General features: G+C 41.8%; 1 protein-coding gene across 2 annotated transcripts in view; it reads left to right on the top strand.

The window, feature by feature from the left end:
• UNC5D (unc-5 netrin receptor D) overlaps positions 1-13,839 on the top strand; it is a 644,095-nt gene extending 630,256 nt beyond the window's left edge. For both annotated transcript variants that reach the window (XM_078379744.1, XM_078379743.1), the window contains one exon: positions 10,841-13,839. In XM_078379744.1, the coding sequence (XP_078235870.1) occupies positions 10,841-11,045 (205 nt within the window). In that variant the 3' untranslated portion in view covers positions 11,046-13,839. The remainder of the gene's footprint in view (positions 1-10,840) is intronic.
• Positions 13,840-16,475: the final 2,636 nt, after the last annotated feature.

The following is a 16,475-nucleotide window of genomic DNA, read 5'->3' as shown; positions in this document are numbered from 1 at the left end:
GCCAACCTAGCGGTTCAAAAGCATGCCAATGCAAGTAGATAAATAGGTACCACTACAGTGGGAAAGTAACGGCATTCCGTGTCTAGTCGCACTAGCCATGTCACCATGGAAACTGTCTTCGAACAAATGCTGGCTCTATGACTTGGAGATGGGGATGAGCACCACGCCATAGAGTTGGACACGACTGGACTAAATGTCAAAGGGAACCTTTACCTATTTTATGACTTGCCACTGGAATGTAAACAAAGGCTTCACTTGTAATTCTAATTGCTGAAACATGTATCACTATGAAGATACATAGGAATGGATTCATCTTCCCCCTTTAATATTTTTGCAGACCCATTAGTTTTAAAATGAGTTTTATTTGACATTGCCTCTGGAGGATTTTCATTGTTTTGTTTTTTTCCAATTGGCTGTATGTGCTGGTGGGTGGGTTCTTATTTCTTTTTATTACTGTTAGCCACCCAGAGAAGTACTCTGTCACTACATGGAAGGAATGCTTGCTTGCTTGCTTGCTTGCTTGCTTGCTTGCTTGCTTGCTTGCTTGCTTGCTTGCTTGCTTGCTTGCTTACTTGCTTGCTTACTTACTTACTTACTTACTTACTTATAGATGAATGAATGAATGAATGAGATACATTCCCCTTCATGTCTAAGTCTGACTCTCCATGGCTCTGTTCTAACCATCATTTCTCTCAGTGCTCACAGCCTTAGTTTGCTTTTATAGGAGTGACACCACCTCCAGTAACACTTAAAAGTCATTGTCTTTTAACACATAGGCGGAAATCCTTTTGGCAGAACCATGCCTGAGGAAGGCTGCTGGTACTGTCAGCAGAGCGTGATTTTCAGAAATTAAGCAATTCCTAATTCTGTGCTACAGTCCCACAACTCCCGTGTAATCCTTTTCATCGTGTGGAAATGTAGTTATGTTGACAAGATTCCAGCGATAGAGTCATAAAAAAATTGTTATAGAACTGATCTTATTGTTCTGAATCTAAAATATAAAATTGTTGGACCACATGGGGGAAAGAACCTTGATCAACATTTTACAGTATGTACCTCATTAGAAAAAAGAATCTGTTAAGAAACAAGCCAGATTTTGTATCTTTTAAACATATCTGATACCTTTCAAATGTCTAAATCATGCCAATTGTCTAGTTGTTTGGAATGATGCACAGTTCTTTCTGGAATGCAAGTGTGTATGTTTTCTGTTGGCTGCATTAGCTGCACATGGAAGAAGGAAATAAGATGCCAGAGGGAAATTGGTCCTAGATACTTTCAACATGTTTGGAAAGTCTGTCCAGCCTACAGCCCATTTATATTGCTTTGGAACCAAGATAATTTGTTCATGGTGTTTGTTTGTTTGTTTGGAACAAACTCATGCATTTTGCAATGCCGTACTATTGGGAGAGTATCTTGCTGTTGCTGTGTTCCCTGTGCTGCCTTGTTAGAAATATCGTCAGAAAACCTATTATGAATGAAAATGCAAGATACAGATGATTATTGGTAGATTGCACAACTGGTATGTTCTCTAGCACAATTATAAACTATGGGGCATTGCAAGGAAATCCTAGAATCATTGCAATTTTTCTTCCGATGGCAATTTCTGCATCATATGTATAGACACCACTGTGCACTGAATCTTCTTTAAAAGTGTGAACACCTTCCATGTTTCAGTAAAGCATAGAACTCACCCAGTAACATAGGTTTTTATCTTCCCTTTAATTATAGCTGGGGATCTGAGGGCCAAGCTAGGGCTTCCTGACATAAGGCCATGTAAAAGCTGTGGAGGACCAAAGAATTTTCTCCCAAATAAGCCAGAGGCATTGACTCAAACCGCATAAATAGCAGGACCTTGACTTCATCTGAAAGTAAAAAGGACATTTTTCTTAGAGGTTCTGGGAGGAAGTAATGAAGGAAGGCTATAGGCCTGTACTTTTCAGAGCAATGTCAGTTTATTGATTGGCTCAGCTCTGCTGTCAAAGAGCTAGGAGATGATATTTTGTCAGGATTTAGGTGGTAAAGGTTTTGATGACTTTCACGTATAGTTTTTGTCCTCCTGGCTTTAGTTCTTAAATTACCTTTATCATCTGAACTTCTGTTTAACTACTGAAAAAGAAGTTCATATCCCATGTCTGAAGAAGCAAAGAAATGTAGGTGCTGCTGCTTGTGGCCCCCATAGTGTTACACCAAGTAGAACCCCTCAAGCCACAGGTTTCATACCTAAAGAAAGGAATCAGTGAAACAAAACAGTACTGGATTAGACCCTACTTTTCTCCAAACCCTGTGTATCCCCTTCACCCAGCAGATCTGTCCCATATTAGTTAGCCTTAATTTTCCTGAAGGCATTATATGTGTAAACTCCCACAATAGTTAGATCTATCTTTTATGTGCAACTTGTTCATTTTATCAGTGACATTGACTGCTCATTTTGGCCCTATGCGTCTTCAATCTCTCGTACACATTTCTTTATGAATTTACAGTAAGTTTCTTTAAACCTTAATGCTTCAGTATTCTGCAGAACTGAGGCAAAGGCATACAGGCTGAGGGTCTAGGAGTAAAAGCTAAGTGCTCTTACTTTCCACCACATATAGGGAACTAGATCCAGTTATTATCCAGTTACAGTGGTGTCTCGCTTAACGGGTGCCCCGTTTAACGAGGAATTCACTTAACGAAGAAGATTTTGCGATCGCTTTTGCAATTGCATAACGTTGTTTCCTATGGGGAAAAATCACTTTGCGATTTTTCCCCATAGGCTCCATTTCCCCCAGCTGACAGGAGGGGCTTCTTCCGAATCTCCCGCCAGTCAGCTGGGGGGAAAAGTCGGCGGGCATTCGGCAGGAGGGGAAAGGAGCCTTCCTTTCTCCTCCTGGCCGATCGCCGGCCAGAGAAGCCCCTGCGCGCTCGGCAGGAAGGGAAAGGAGGCTGCTTTTTCCCTCCTGGCTGATTGCGATCGCCGGCCAGAAGGGCATTCGGCAGGAGGGGAAAGGACCCTTCCTTTCCCCTCCTGGCCGATCGCTGGCACAGACGCCCCTGCGCGCTCGGCAGGAGGGGAAAGGAGGATTCTTTTCCCCTCCTGGCTGATCGCGATCGCCGGCCAGAAGGGCGTTCGGCAGGAGGGGAAAGGACCCTTCCTTTCCCCTCCTGGCCGATCGCTGGCACAGACGCCCCTGCGCGCTCGGCAGGAGGGGAAAGGAGGCTTCTTTTCCCCTCCTGGCTGATCGCGATCGCCGGCCAGAAAGGCGTTCGGCAGGAGGGGAAAGGACCCTTCCTTTCCCCTCCTGGCCGATCGCCGGCCAGAGAAGCCCCTGCGCGCTCGGCAGGAGGGGAAAGGAGGCTTCTTTTCCCCTCCTGGCTGATTGTGATCGCCGGCCAGAAGGGCGTTCGGCAGGAGGGGAAAGGACCCTTCCTTTCCCCTCCTGGCCGATCGCTGGCACAGACGCCCCTGCGCGCTCGGCAGGAGGGGAAAGGAGGCTTCTTTTCCCCTCCTGGCTGATCGCGATCGCCGGCCAGAAGGGCGTTCGGCAGGAGGGGAAAGGACCCTTCCTTTCCCCTCCTGGCCGATCGCTGGCACAGACGCCCCTGCGCGCTCGGCAGGAGGGGAAAGGAGGCTTCTTTTCCCCTCCTGGCTGATCGCGATCGCCGGCCAGAAAGGCGTTCGGCAGGAGGGGAAAGGAGGCTTCTTTTCCCCTCCTGGCCGATCGCCGGCCGGTCAGCCGGCTGAAGAAGCGGGATGAGCTGGGGAGGAGGGCGTGGGAGCCTTCCCCCGCCCTCCTGCCCTAGCGCCGGCCCCATTTTCGGCCAGCGGCCAGCTGATCGGTGGCCGCAGCCATTTTCGCACCATGCCCTCGCTTACCGAGGGCGCGAAAATGGCTGCCATTATGAGGAAACATCGCTTTACGGTGAGTGTAGAAGCCATTGGAACGCATTAAACGATGTTTAATGCGTTCCAATGGCATTTTCCTATCCGTATAGCGATGTTTTCTCATAGCGATGGTTAATCCGGAACGGATTAACGTCGCTATACGGGGCACCACTGTATTTGTGTCCAGAGCCAATTTCAGGGATTGAACAAAGTCCAGCCCTCCAGATGTTACTGGATTACAGTCTCGATCAGCCCTAGCCATAATGGCAAGTACTGCAGGGAATTTTAGTCCAAAATCTGGAAGACTGCACTTTGCCAATCTCTGGCCTGGTTGGAACTCTTTCTGTTGAAGTATTGCGGTTTGGCCCAAGCCAGAATCTTCATGCATATACAGCTAGAGATCTTCCTCACAAGAAACTGATTTCCCTCACCCAAAAACCATATGCATTAGGCCATTGCAAAAAAATAAATGAATAAATTCAAATGTTCCTTGTGCACCCCTACCATATTGTTACCATTACTGAAACATAATAGCCTGCAGATTTTCAGGTCTGTAGGCCATGTTTTGACCTCCCACCCACCTCAAAAATCATTTTCTGTTCAAAACAGACATTGACAACATGGTAGCAAGTTGTAAACTTTTTCTTTATCTTTTATACGCTGTAACCAAGGTAGCAATGAGTGAAAATATGGAAAAAGAACCACCGCAGGAAGTTTTCCTCCAATTTAATCCACACCAAACCACCTGGTACTTAGAAAGGCTGATAGACAAGTGTCTGAAGTGTGGCTCATAAACAATTTACTGCAAGATTTGACCCCCCCAAAAAAGGATCTCAACTGCCCACCAACGGGGATGTGCTTCACTACTTTGTTTTTCTCAGTCGTGGACCCATGTAGAAAGATAAAAGGGATGATGTTATAAAATTTGTTATCCTGAAGGCAGAACAGTTTTGGGAATAATCTGGGATTCCTGTGGTGCCTATCAGAGTGGGACATCCCAAAGCAAAACTCAATACATTAATTGTGCAGTACGAAAATCTTTGGAAACATAAAACAAGGAAGACCTTCCCAGCTGAGAATGAAACCTTTCTCAAATCTCTTCTTCTACTCTTTGACATAGCGCATGTAGCTGGCCACTCTGAAGCCTCTGCCAACTCAGGCCTCCAGGAGTGCTCACTACTCTTCCTCTTCAACTGCTGCCACCAATTATAATCAATATTCAAAAAGGACAAGTGTTTCTTCCAAACAAAACTTGTTTATTGGAATAACAAAATTAAATAAGTAAATCACAGGTAGTAAATCAAGTTGTAAATCACTGTTTCTCATTCATTAAATCACACACAGACTTTTCCCTCACTGACTATTTTGGCTCACAGGCCTACTAACATGCTAATCACTAACTCTCAATCTATCAATCTATCAATCTCTCCATCTCTCTCACACTTCACACCCCTTTTATATTTCAGCTCCTCCCCCTTCTGCACCACCCTCTGTCCCTTCATTAGCTGATGTTCCACTGCCCAGCTGTGACGGACAGGTGAGAGCAGGGCTGTATGTTACAGTGCATCACAATGCCATTGCTATTATAGAACATGACAGATGTAGGACTATAGAAATGATTCTTGAAGATGTGCAATTCTCAGAAGATCAAAGATCATGTTGAAAAATGGAGTTAGGTGGTATTGATATGACACACTTTGCAAAAGTTATGAGGACATTATCTCATAATGAAAAAGAACTTTAGGGTGCTGTGAGGGAGAAGAATCGCCAAGAAGAAGCTTCAACCAAGATAAACACAAGTAGTAGCCTAGAACTTGAAAAATTTGGTTTAGCTGGTAACTTTGATTCAAGTGATTTGGATGGCTTGGATGCTCAATCTGATTTAGTTGAAGATATTGTATTTCCTTCAACTAACAGTGGTGCAACAGGTACAGGTACAACATTTCATAGAAAAAGTTCATCAGTTGCTTTAACACTACACAGAAATCCATTTACAAGCAAAATCATATCAGCCATGGGAGACATGCTTAATCTATCAACTGGTCAACGAACAGCATTCATGGGAGCAATTCTTATAAAAGGTGGGGTTCCACTGGGAAAAGCAACTCTATCAATTAAAAGCACATGGACAGCAGGTAAAGAAGTTAGGAAATCATCAGTACAAGCAGTTAAGGCTACATTCACAGCACCGAAGCACTCAACACTACATTGGGATGGTAAACTGGTTCCAGACATCAAAAAAATAAAACAAAGAAAGACTAGGGATTCTGGTATCTGGTATGCCAGACTTTGAAGAAAGCAAAGTTCTTGGTATCCCAATAATTACAAACGTAACAGGAGAAGAACAAGCAAGAGCTACGTTTGCAAATGAGTAGGAGATTTCAGATAATGTGAGATCCCTTGTTTTTGACACTACAGCTTCAAACTCAGGATGGAAAACTGGAGCTTGTGTTCGGCTGGAAAACCACTTTGACAAAGTGCAGGCTTGTCTGCATCACATATTTGAAAGAATCTTGAGTTGAGTTCACAAATAATTGTTTGGTGCAATATCAGATCCTGAAAATACTAATTTCATTCAATTCAGGGACTCTATTTGGTCAACTATTAACACAGAAGCTAATTTTAAGACTCTAGAAATCAAAGCCAGGTCTTTGAAACTCACTAAGGAAAATTCTATACAATCCCCGAAGAGAATACTTTCTACTCCAAATAGAAAGAACTTGCTACCTCGTGCTGACTATTGGGAGTGTGCTGAATTGATGTTAATACTTCTGGATTAGACACCTGAAAGAGGAATACACTGGCTAAAATCAGGAGCAGCGCATCATGTTTGATGGATGCCATCCATTTTGTATCCTGCAAAGATGTTGGTTTTCAGTGCTCAAGCATGATATGACAAAGTCATGATCAGTAAGCTGGAAGCACTGTGCAAATTTAATGCACTATTCTATATTGAAAACTGGCTCTCCATCCATTGGGGCCAATGCAGCATATAATGATCTCAAGCTATGGCATGACTTGAACAAGTATTGCAAGCATGATCCACAAGTTGCAAATGCAGCCATAAAAGCCATGGAAAGGCACTTCTGGTACTTCTGGTACATAACCAGAAGGTACATAACATGTTCTCTCTATTTTCAAACAGACTTTCCTCTTCAGAAAGGCAGCAGATTGCTCAAACAGTGCTCCAGATTCCTGGACCAAAAGAGTTTGAAAGGGGCCATCCAACTTTTCCTATTCTGAGCCACAGTACAAAACTATCATCCCTTATTGGGCCTAAATCTTGGTTCTTGTTTCACAAACCTGTTAGTGAATGGCATAATGATTCCAATTACCAAGAAGCTGAGACATATGTGTGGCATGTCAAAGTGGTGAATGATCTGTCGGAACAGGCTGTGAAACTAATCCAAGTCTTCTCAACTAGTGTTACTAATGATGAAACAAAAAAAAACCCCAGTTTTTATTGCAAGTGGTCGAATATCACCGCAAACAAATTCCCAAATTTCAAAAAATACATTAAAGAAATTAACATTCTCCTCCACAAGACCTTAAATCCAGTAAAGTGATTTAATATGATTGTGTGTACACTATTACCAAAATTGTTAGTTACTACGTAAGTAGTTTGTCTTCTCTATGTAATAAACTGTCTTATATTACAAATATTTTGGCATGATTTTAGTGTAGGAAAACGATTTATGAAATAAATCAGTTAATCTTGTTGGGCGGGGGTCAAAGCATCACCAAATGACCTGAAATTTGGTGTACATTAATATTTTGCCGGTAGAAACAACATGGGAGGGGTGCACCATATAAGTTTTTAAAATATTTTTTCCCATACTGACATGCAGTGGATGGCAAAACACTTGACAGTACTGGATTCTGGTGAAAACAATAAAGATCAAAGCACCTCATAGATTTGGACTATGAAAGTTGGGGCATTGAAAACATCATAGAATAATGGAGTTGGAAAGGGTCTACAAGACGGTTGAGTCTAACCCCCTGCTCAATGCAGGAATCCAATTCAAAGCAGATCTGACAGATGGTTGTCCAATTTTCTCTTGAACGCCTCCAGCTTTGGAGCACTCACCACCTCCCAAGATAGTCATACTGTTTTAACAGTTAAGATGTTTTTCCTGATATTCAGCCTAAATCTGGCTTCCTGTAACTTGAGCCCATTATTACATGTCCTGCACTCTGGAATGGCTGAGAACAGATTTTGCCTCTCTTCTGTATGACTGCCTTTCAACTAGAAATGGGCATGAACTGTGATTTAGCCTGGTTCAGTGCAGTACCTGCATAGGTGAACCATGGACGCCGCATGCTTCCCTGCCTCCTCTGGGTGCTCACCCACTCACCGGCAGCAGTGTGCTCTTCCCTTCTCTGCCTTGTTCAGTGGCTGCCCACTCAGATGAGGAGGCAGGGCAGGGAAGCCCACAGCAATGCCTTTGAGTGGGCAATCACCTGGAGGTGCTGAATAGAAGAGCATAAAGTTGATACGTGCATGACATGTCCCATGACATATCTCAATATTCAGTGATGAAGATTCGCAACTTAATGTGTAAAATAAATCCACTGAAACATATTGTCCTTAAGATAACGTAAGATAATGTGAAAAAAATTGCTATGTGATGATTTTTCATACAGAAAATGTGACATCAAGTAGTGGAGTTACATATGTCTGATCTTTCCCTTAGCATAATCTGAGTAGTTCTTATTGCACAGATTTCAGTAAAGGGTTAACCCCAGCAAGGCTCGTATGCATGTACAATGTATATAAATAAGTAGGCTCTATGTAAATATGGCTATCCATTTGCGCATGCAAATCCAGTAGCCTTACTTGGATGATTATGCCCAGCAGAAATAACAAGAGTAAATTTGTCAGGAGGCACAATCTCTTAATGACACAGCTGGAGAATAATGTGCATTCAGAAATCAGTTTGTTCCACCAGACCCTTTGAAAATAAATGTCCTGAACGTTTCCATAAATCATAGGGCTACATTTTAACAAAATTTTAAATAGTTGCTTTTAAAAAGGGCCAAAACAGCCATTCTCAGCCCTTTTTCTTTTGCCCACAGTCCTTTTAGGAGTGTTTTCGGGTTGTAAGGCCCCCTCTCAAACAAAGATGTAACATGAAGAGATGAACAGAAAAGTAGAATAGGGTATGTATTTTTCCAGTCTGATGCCCCATTCAAACGTGCTAGGAGCCGCCGGGGGGTGGGGGTCATAGAGTGCCCATTGAGAATCGCAAGAAACTTTGCCTCCTTCATCCTGAAATAAAGAGCCAAGATACAAATAATGGGTGAAAACTAGGACCACACTTTATTAAATTCAATAGGTGACTTCAACTTCATATTTGAAACTAAGGGGCCTGCCATAACAAGTCTGGAGGCAGAAGTCATGTATGACAATCTCTCCAACCGACCCTGGGGAAGTTCCAAGCCTGTCCTTAAGATAGCCTGGCCCTGGCTGGCAATAGTCCAAGGATCCCCCTGGCCCATCAAGGCCCTTGATCTTAAGCAGCCAGCAGTCCAGGAAGTTTCCCCAGTGCATTCACCCCCAGCATTATAATCTTGTGCTGAGATGTTGGATGCACTAGCATCATCAGTGTGCACCATGGGAATTCCCTGATACTTGCCTCTTCCCCGCTACCCACCAGTGTGAACTACTTAAAGACTGCATCCCATGCCATTAAAAAATTAATGAACTATGTCTTGCAAACCAGTGGTTATGGCTTCTTGATTTGAGACAATCCACATTTATATTTCCTTTTTTCCTATTGGCTTTCAGCTTTTCCTAGCATTACTGTCTTTTCCAGTGTGAGTTTTATTTTCTTATGCTATGCCCACTGTACAATCACCATAGTTTCGTCATTTTAGTTTCTGGTGAGAATTCAGGTTTGATTTGATCTAGCCATTCTGTCTTAGGTAACCCTTCTAGGAGTCTAGATTTTCCTGATAGTGTTGCTCTTAGCTTCCCTGACACACTCAAACCCCTTCAACATATTATGGTGTATAATTGAGGGGGTTCCAGAGATGTGCCACCTCCAGTTCTGGAAGGAATATATATCTATCTTGACTTATAGCTACAGTGGTATAGTAGTTAAACATCTTAGACTGAGAATTGGGAGATTCAGATTGATTTCCCACCCATCTATGAAATTCATTTGTTAAATTTGAGCCAGACACAGTGAGGTCTTCCTCACAGAGTTGTTGTTATGAAGAAACAGGAGAAGAAATGTTGTGTTTCTAAAGGAAACATAAACATCATAAATATCCATTGGTAGTCTTATCCTTGTTCATACAAATGACCATGTTTACCCACCCTTGAGAATCAAACATTTTTGAGCACCAGCATGTCTTTCCTATAACATATTGTTTTTCTTTGTACCTGTGTGTCAATCCAGAACAAATGAGTCAAAACAATTTCCATGGGAAATGCCACCTGCCACCAATTATATACAAAAGTCCTCCCATCTCAAAAATCAGTGGAATTTTGTGAGTATATAGATCAGACACACTAAAAAACTCAAACAATTTGTGAGCGTTCAACAGAATTGTAAGAAAGCCTTCAGATGATTTTCCACGTCTGCTCTGCTAATCTGCTTGCTCACAAATCCTATTTGCAAGCTGAGATTCCCTTTCCTTTCTGACAAGGAGGTGGAAGAGGCAATTTCCATACTTTCTTCAGGAAACAATGCATCTAAACATTGGCCATTTAATTCAGTTATTGGGTAGGCAAGCCCATTGACAAGCCCTCCCCAAGCTGATATTGTCTCCACAAACAGATGGTGGTGCAGCTTGCAAAGTATGCAGTTGTGGGTTCTAGTGATGAGAAGCAAAACCCATTTTGAGCTGGATCAGCCCAAATCATGTGTCAGCTCAAAGCTGAATGGGGTGAGTCCATAGCTTCAGTCAACCTCTCCTCTCTTGCCATTGAGTCCTTTGCCCTAACCCTTCTGTTTTTGCCTCTCTTCTTAGGAATTTGTCTTACTTTGCTACCCAGCGCAGCCCATCTGCTGTCATTTTGGACTTATGGGAAGCCAGACATCAGCATGATGGCGACTTAGACTCTCTAGCCTGTGCTTTGGAAGAGATAGGAAGGACACAGCCAAAAATTTCAAACCTTACAGAAACTCAGATCGAAGAGTCCAACTTCAGCTACAGCAGACAAAATGGACTTTAGTCGTCACTTCCCTTCTGAAGAACTGAGAAACGGCTTGGACTTTATACTTGATGGAATTTGTGTTGGCAGGGAGGAAAATGTGTGTTACCATATCGCACAGCACACCATGCACGCACACGCACACATACTAATACCACTACCATGTGTATTTCATAGAAAAGGTTCACTTCTTCATGCCATCAAAATACTTTCCATTTATAGGAACGGAAAAAGCTGGTAACCACAAGCAAAATAAGTGCCTCTCTATGAGAGGGGAATAAACTGTTTCTGTGAGTTGTGACGGGAGATAATCTCCATACAACAAAGATCAAGTTTAATATTTGAGTACTGTACATCCTTATGGTATAAAAATGTTGTGTTCCTAGTAGTAAATAGGCTCCAGTCCTGGGGAAAGGATGGGAAGAAACAGCTAACTATACAAGCATTGAATTTTGAGAAAACTAAGACTGTAACTTTATAGTGGTGTCCTATAGATGAGGAAGATGGAATAGATTCTGCAAACTGAGAGACTTGACTGTCAGATTGATCTAACCCCCTCCTGTGAACAGCCTAGGAATAACAGTCCTTGGGGAATACATTGGCACATCGCCACTGCACCCTCACTGTTGTCTAGGGATGGTACTGAGCTTCCAGCCCTCTCCCGTGAGGTAGGTTTTCACCAGGCCTTTACCCCACAGTCTCTTTACTGGTATTCCACAAAACTGGAAGGGGTTAAATTCTCATACTTTATCCCCCACCAGACCATCTCATAATGGGACAAGAAATAACACATGATTATGTGCATAACTGCAAACAATCCTAGATACATGTACATGAATATCAGCGCTAAAGGGATGGAGAGGGGAGTGAAGACTAGAACATGTGCTCTTTGGCTGGCTCCCATTCGAATATGGAGCTGGCAGACCAGGCTGGTAACTTCTCAGTTCTGGTTTGCCTGTTCTAAACCCACCCACCTCCCACCTCCATTTCACACTTATTATTCAGAGTCTAGAGCCATATTCTCTGCCAACAGAGGGACACCATTCTTGCTTGGTTTATGGATCTGTGCATAAAGCTTAAGATGAGGTGCTCAGGTAAGTCCAAGAACCATATTTTAAGAATAAACACTATTGCACCCAAGTGAAAGAAAAGTGAGATAATTGAACATTCAAAGCTTGAGATTCTTTAAAGCCTGAACATTTCTCTGTCATAGATAATTTTGTGCTTTAGGGCTCTTTCAGCCAGAGCATTTGTCATATTTTATGTATTAGACAATGATTTTAATCAGTATTCTCCTGCCATCCACATGATGTTCCTTCTTTGTTACGACAGTGACTTTCCCACCGACTTCCCACACTTCATTTGTCCTTTCAGAAAACAGGGTTTATTTTTAGTCTCATTTTCTTATGGGGTGGTATTTTAGTGCTACAGTATTTTATATGGGAAGTTGATTTTTTAAACTTTTCTCAAAGGTGTCTTAATTCTTCAAGAGTTCTTAAAGAAAAGTATCTTCCTTTCATCTTCTTTAAAGACAGGTAGGTTTGTTTAGATGCAAATTCTGAAAACAGTCTGCTTCTCCAGTGCCAAGCAATCAATATAGGGTGGAGGTTATCATCTTGAAAGGCCCTTACTATTAGTTTTTATCTCAGACTAGGCAACAAGGGCACAGAAGGGGAACCGATAAGAAGGAAGTGGAGCCATAGCTGCTATGGGGTTAAGGACAGGTCAGCAGAAAATGTGTTACTAAAAGCTGGCAATCTACCCAGGTTGAAAAAAGATTGTGCCGAGCCAAAATTCACCAACAGTCTTTTTTAAAAAAAATCTGAAATATTTTTCTAATTACCGCTGCCACCGCTAGAAATAAAAATACACTTGGCAGAAGTTTTTCTGAATATTCTCCACCGATTTATGCATATAACAGCTTCCCTTTTTTCTAGTTAGTGTCCTAATATGATGGTTTATATTGTGTACAGTGGCCAACCCAGTAAATGTTAAAATTCAAATTCTTCAAAACAAATATAGAATCTGTGTTGCTGCCACTGTGAATGGTAGGCCACCTGCATGAGAAATTGTTGAAGAATTTCACCATCTTAAATAGAAAGTCACATTCTTTTTGGCACATGAGGAAGGAAATGGAGTGGCATTTTCTCTGTACCTGGCAGTTTAGTTTCCTTTCCTTTCTTTATACAGTTATACACATTTTTTCAATAAATAAATACAAACATCATCATCTTAGAACTGCAGAAATGATGGATCATCAAGTCCACCTGTAAAGGAGGTACAGCAAGGAATCAAATTCCTAACTTCTGGCTCCACAGCCAGTTATCTAAACCACTGAGCTATCCAGCAGTTAAATATTCAATAAATAAGTATTCAATAAGTAGTGTGCCCCTGGCTACTCAGAACCTCATGAGTTCAACACCAAAGGCATCAAAGTGCTCTACTTGCCCCAAACACATATCTTATTCAGGCTGTAGACCAGAAGGCTGTAACAACCTTCAAGGCTCATTACACATGATACTGTATGGAAAGGATTGTCAACAGTATGCGTGTGTATGTGTGTGTGTGAGAGAATTTAATCAACTGTTTATGCTTTGTAGTTGTTTTCTGGTTCATATGTTATACATAGATTTTGAACTATTGGGGGGGGGCAGTCCAGGGCTCTAACCCCAATATTGTTGAAAATGCAGGAAAAATGCTTTTTTTCTTTTGTAATTACATAAACAGTAAACTAAGTAAAAATGTTGCAGTAATACAGTACACCCTAGCTTATAAGACTCCTTGTACTGCTAAATGAAATCTGCTTTTAAGTCTACCGAGCAGACCTCGTCTTCTTTAAGTTTACAGGATTTTAATGTAGACAAGATTGCAGCAGCAGCATTATAAAAACCTGCAAATTAACTTTACAGTGTTGGGAAAACTGCAGCACACATCATTTTGGTGGTAGCATAATTCAAGTATTAGAAATGACTCTAAGCCACAAAGGACTTAGAACGGAGACATCAAGAGATGAGAATTAGAAACTAGGGGCAACATGAGCTGTATACTTAATAAATATAAATGTGCCCATGTAGTTATAAAACAGGTTGAGGGGGAACTTTGTGTATTTAAAGGAGCATGTTGAAGCTGCTTTTCCATTCTTTCCTGCTTACTTCAGATATCAGAGGTGGTTAGAGTACAAAATAGGACGTTGTGCCCCTTCATATGTTGTGGGCAAATAATCAGGTGGGTGTTTAATAAAAATACATGAAGCCTCGCCTACATCCTTTAAGCTCAATGGCCACAATTCTGTGCTTCTTATTTTGTTGCTAAATGGTGAGCGTGTCATGCTTGCTCATGTAACATGGGTGCATAATCAGGCATGTGATCCACAGAGGACAGGAACCTCATCAGCTAGCTGTAGTGGCAATTTTGCTTTTCTGTGATAAGGCAGGTGATAGATGATGACTAGACATGGGGACGAATATAAAAACGAACCAGGATATTTGTTAAATATCCCAGATTGATCAGAGACCCCAACGAATACAAAGCAATGAATACAACCCTTTTATATTTGTCCCTTCTTTCTCTATCTGCTTATACACCCACAAATCAGCTGTTCCTCGGGGGTATACGCAGAAAGGGGATTTCCTTTTGGGCGACTTGCTAAAGCCTGCCAGGAGGGAATCCCACCCCTGGTGCTGAGGGTTAGCATGGTTCCCCTTTCCTCCTCTTCCTATGCCTGCGTAGCATAAAAAGAGGAGGGAAGAGATCAAAGGAATCCCCCAGCCGCAGCGGGATTGCTTTGATCCCTGCTTTCCCTCCTTGCTGTGACCTGTGGGTCATAGCAAGAGGAGTGAAAGCACAAAAATATGACCCGACGAATGACAAATTGATTTACTGTTCATCGGGTCACTGGGGGGCAATTTGTGGTTTGTGGGTCATCAGGTTTGATGACCCACAAACCAAGATGAAGCTCCATTTTGGCACTTCGTCCCTATGTCTAATGGTGACATATTAAACATCAGAATCTCCATTCAAATTAGCTTGATACCCTTATTTAAAGTTAATGTTGCTTCAAATTCACTTGAACTTAATTGGGGCCATTTTGAAAGAATCAAGAGAGATACAAGTCAATACAAGATGAAGAGAAGAAAGCAGTTGTCGATTTCCAGTGATCGCCATTAGGAAGAATAAAGATTTGGATTTTCAAATGAAAATTCAGAACTGAATTTAATTTGCTGACCTCTGAATCACAGTGTTTTTCAAATATCTGAAATCACACAACCATCCTTAGACACTCATCAATACTTTGAATTCGATTCCTTCATTGAGTAGGGGCTTGAACTAGATGGCCTTATATAGGCCCCTTTCTAACTTCATTATTCTATGATTCGGTTACAGGAGCTACATTTTTAGTCTCTGTTGAAAATGATGATGAATGTAGGCTAAAGTTCTTGGGAAAGGTGTTTTCATTGCAACGGAAAACCTCCAGTGTTTGTCTTACTTTTGGCATCTCCTATTGATCTTTTAAATAATCTAGTTCAGTGGTTCCCAACTTTAGATAACCCAGAAGCCTTCACCACCAATTGTGCTATTTCTGGGAATTACAGTCCAAGAACACCTGGGATAATCAATGTGACAAACCCAGACCTACTGGGATCTATCACACAGTTACTAAGCTGCCACCAACCATTCCCTATAATAAGTCACACAGACCAGGGATGGATTTTTAAACAATTAAAAGAATAAGGTTTATTTTAAATACAAACAGGGTAAATAAAACAATCAGGTGAATAAAATAAAGTAACGTGGCTTATTCTCACACACACAAGCATACAGTTTGGTTCACCTAGAACCTTTAACTTAAAGCACAGACCCTGAACCCATCAGTTCTGGCTAACCAACAGACCCCTGAACCTATCAGGTTGGTACTCTGACACACAGAAGTACCCTGTCTGACACACAGACTCCCACAACAGCTTCTTCTTCCCAGCTGCTGCTTCGTCACAACCCAGTGTCTCACAGTGTCTGTCTCAGCATCTCCCTTCACCACCCAGGCATCACATATTTATACAGTACAGCCCCTCCTCCTGATGTCCCGCCTTCCACTCCCCATAGGATGGAACTTTCCCTCCAAACCCATGACAGACAGGTAACATCAGTGCTGTTATGTAACACCTCCCCTCTTTAAAAGTTGTTTTGTAGGGGGAAAGCTAAAAGTGCTTTTCACCAAAAAAACAACCTGCATAAAATACACAACAAAAACAGTTATACATACCATATAATACTTACTCATACTTACATTCTAAGTTAAACCATAGCAAATAGGCATTTAAACATTTACCATATACAATACATCAATTTACCTTTATTCATACAAACCAAATTCAGAAAACACAGGTACATTTTAACTTTTTGTCATCATTATATACACATAGTCCATGTTCTTTCGCCGTCTTCATTCTTCAG

The sequence above is a fragment of the Pogona vitticeps genome, chromosome 8, assembly GCF_051106095.1.
Source record: "Pogona vitticeps strain Pit_001003342236 chromosome 8, PviZW2.1, whole genome shotgun sequence".
Taxonomy (NCBI): Eukaryota; Metazoa; Chordata; class Lepidosauria; order Squamata; family Agamidae; genus Pogona; species Pogona vitticeps.
Note: the sequence above shows the minus strand (reverse complement) of the source record. Positions and strands in the feature narration are given on the sequence as shown.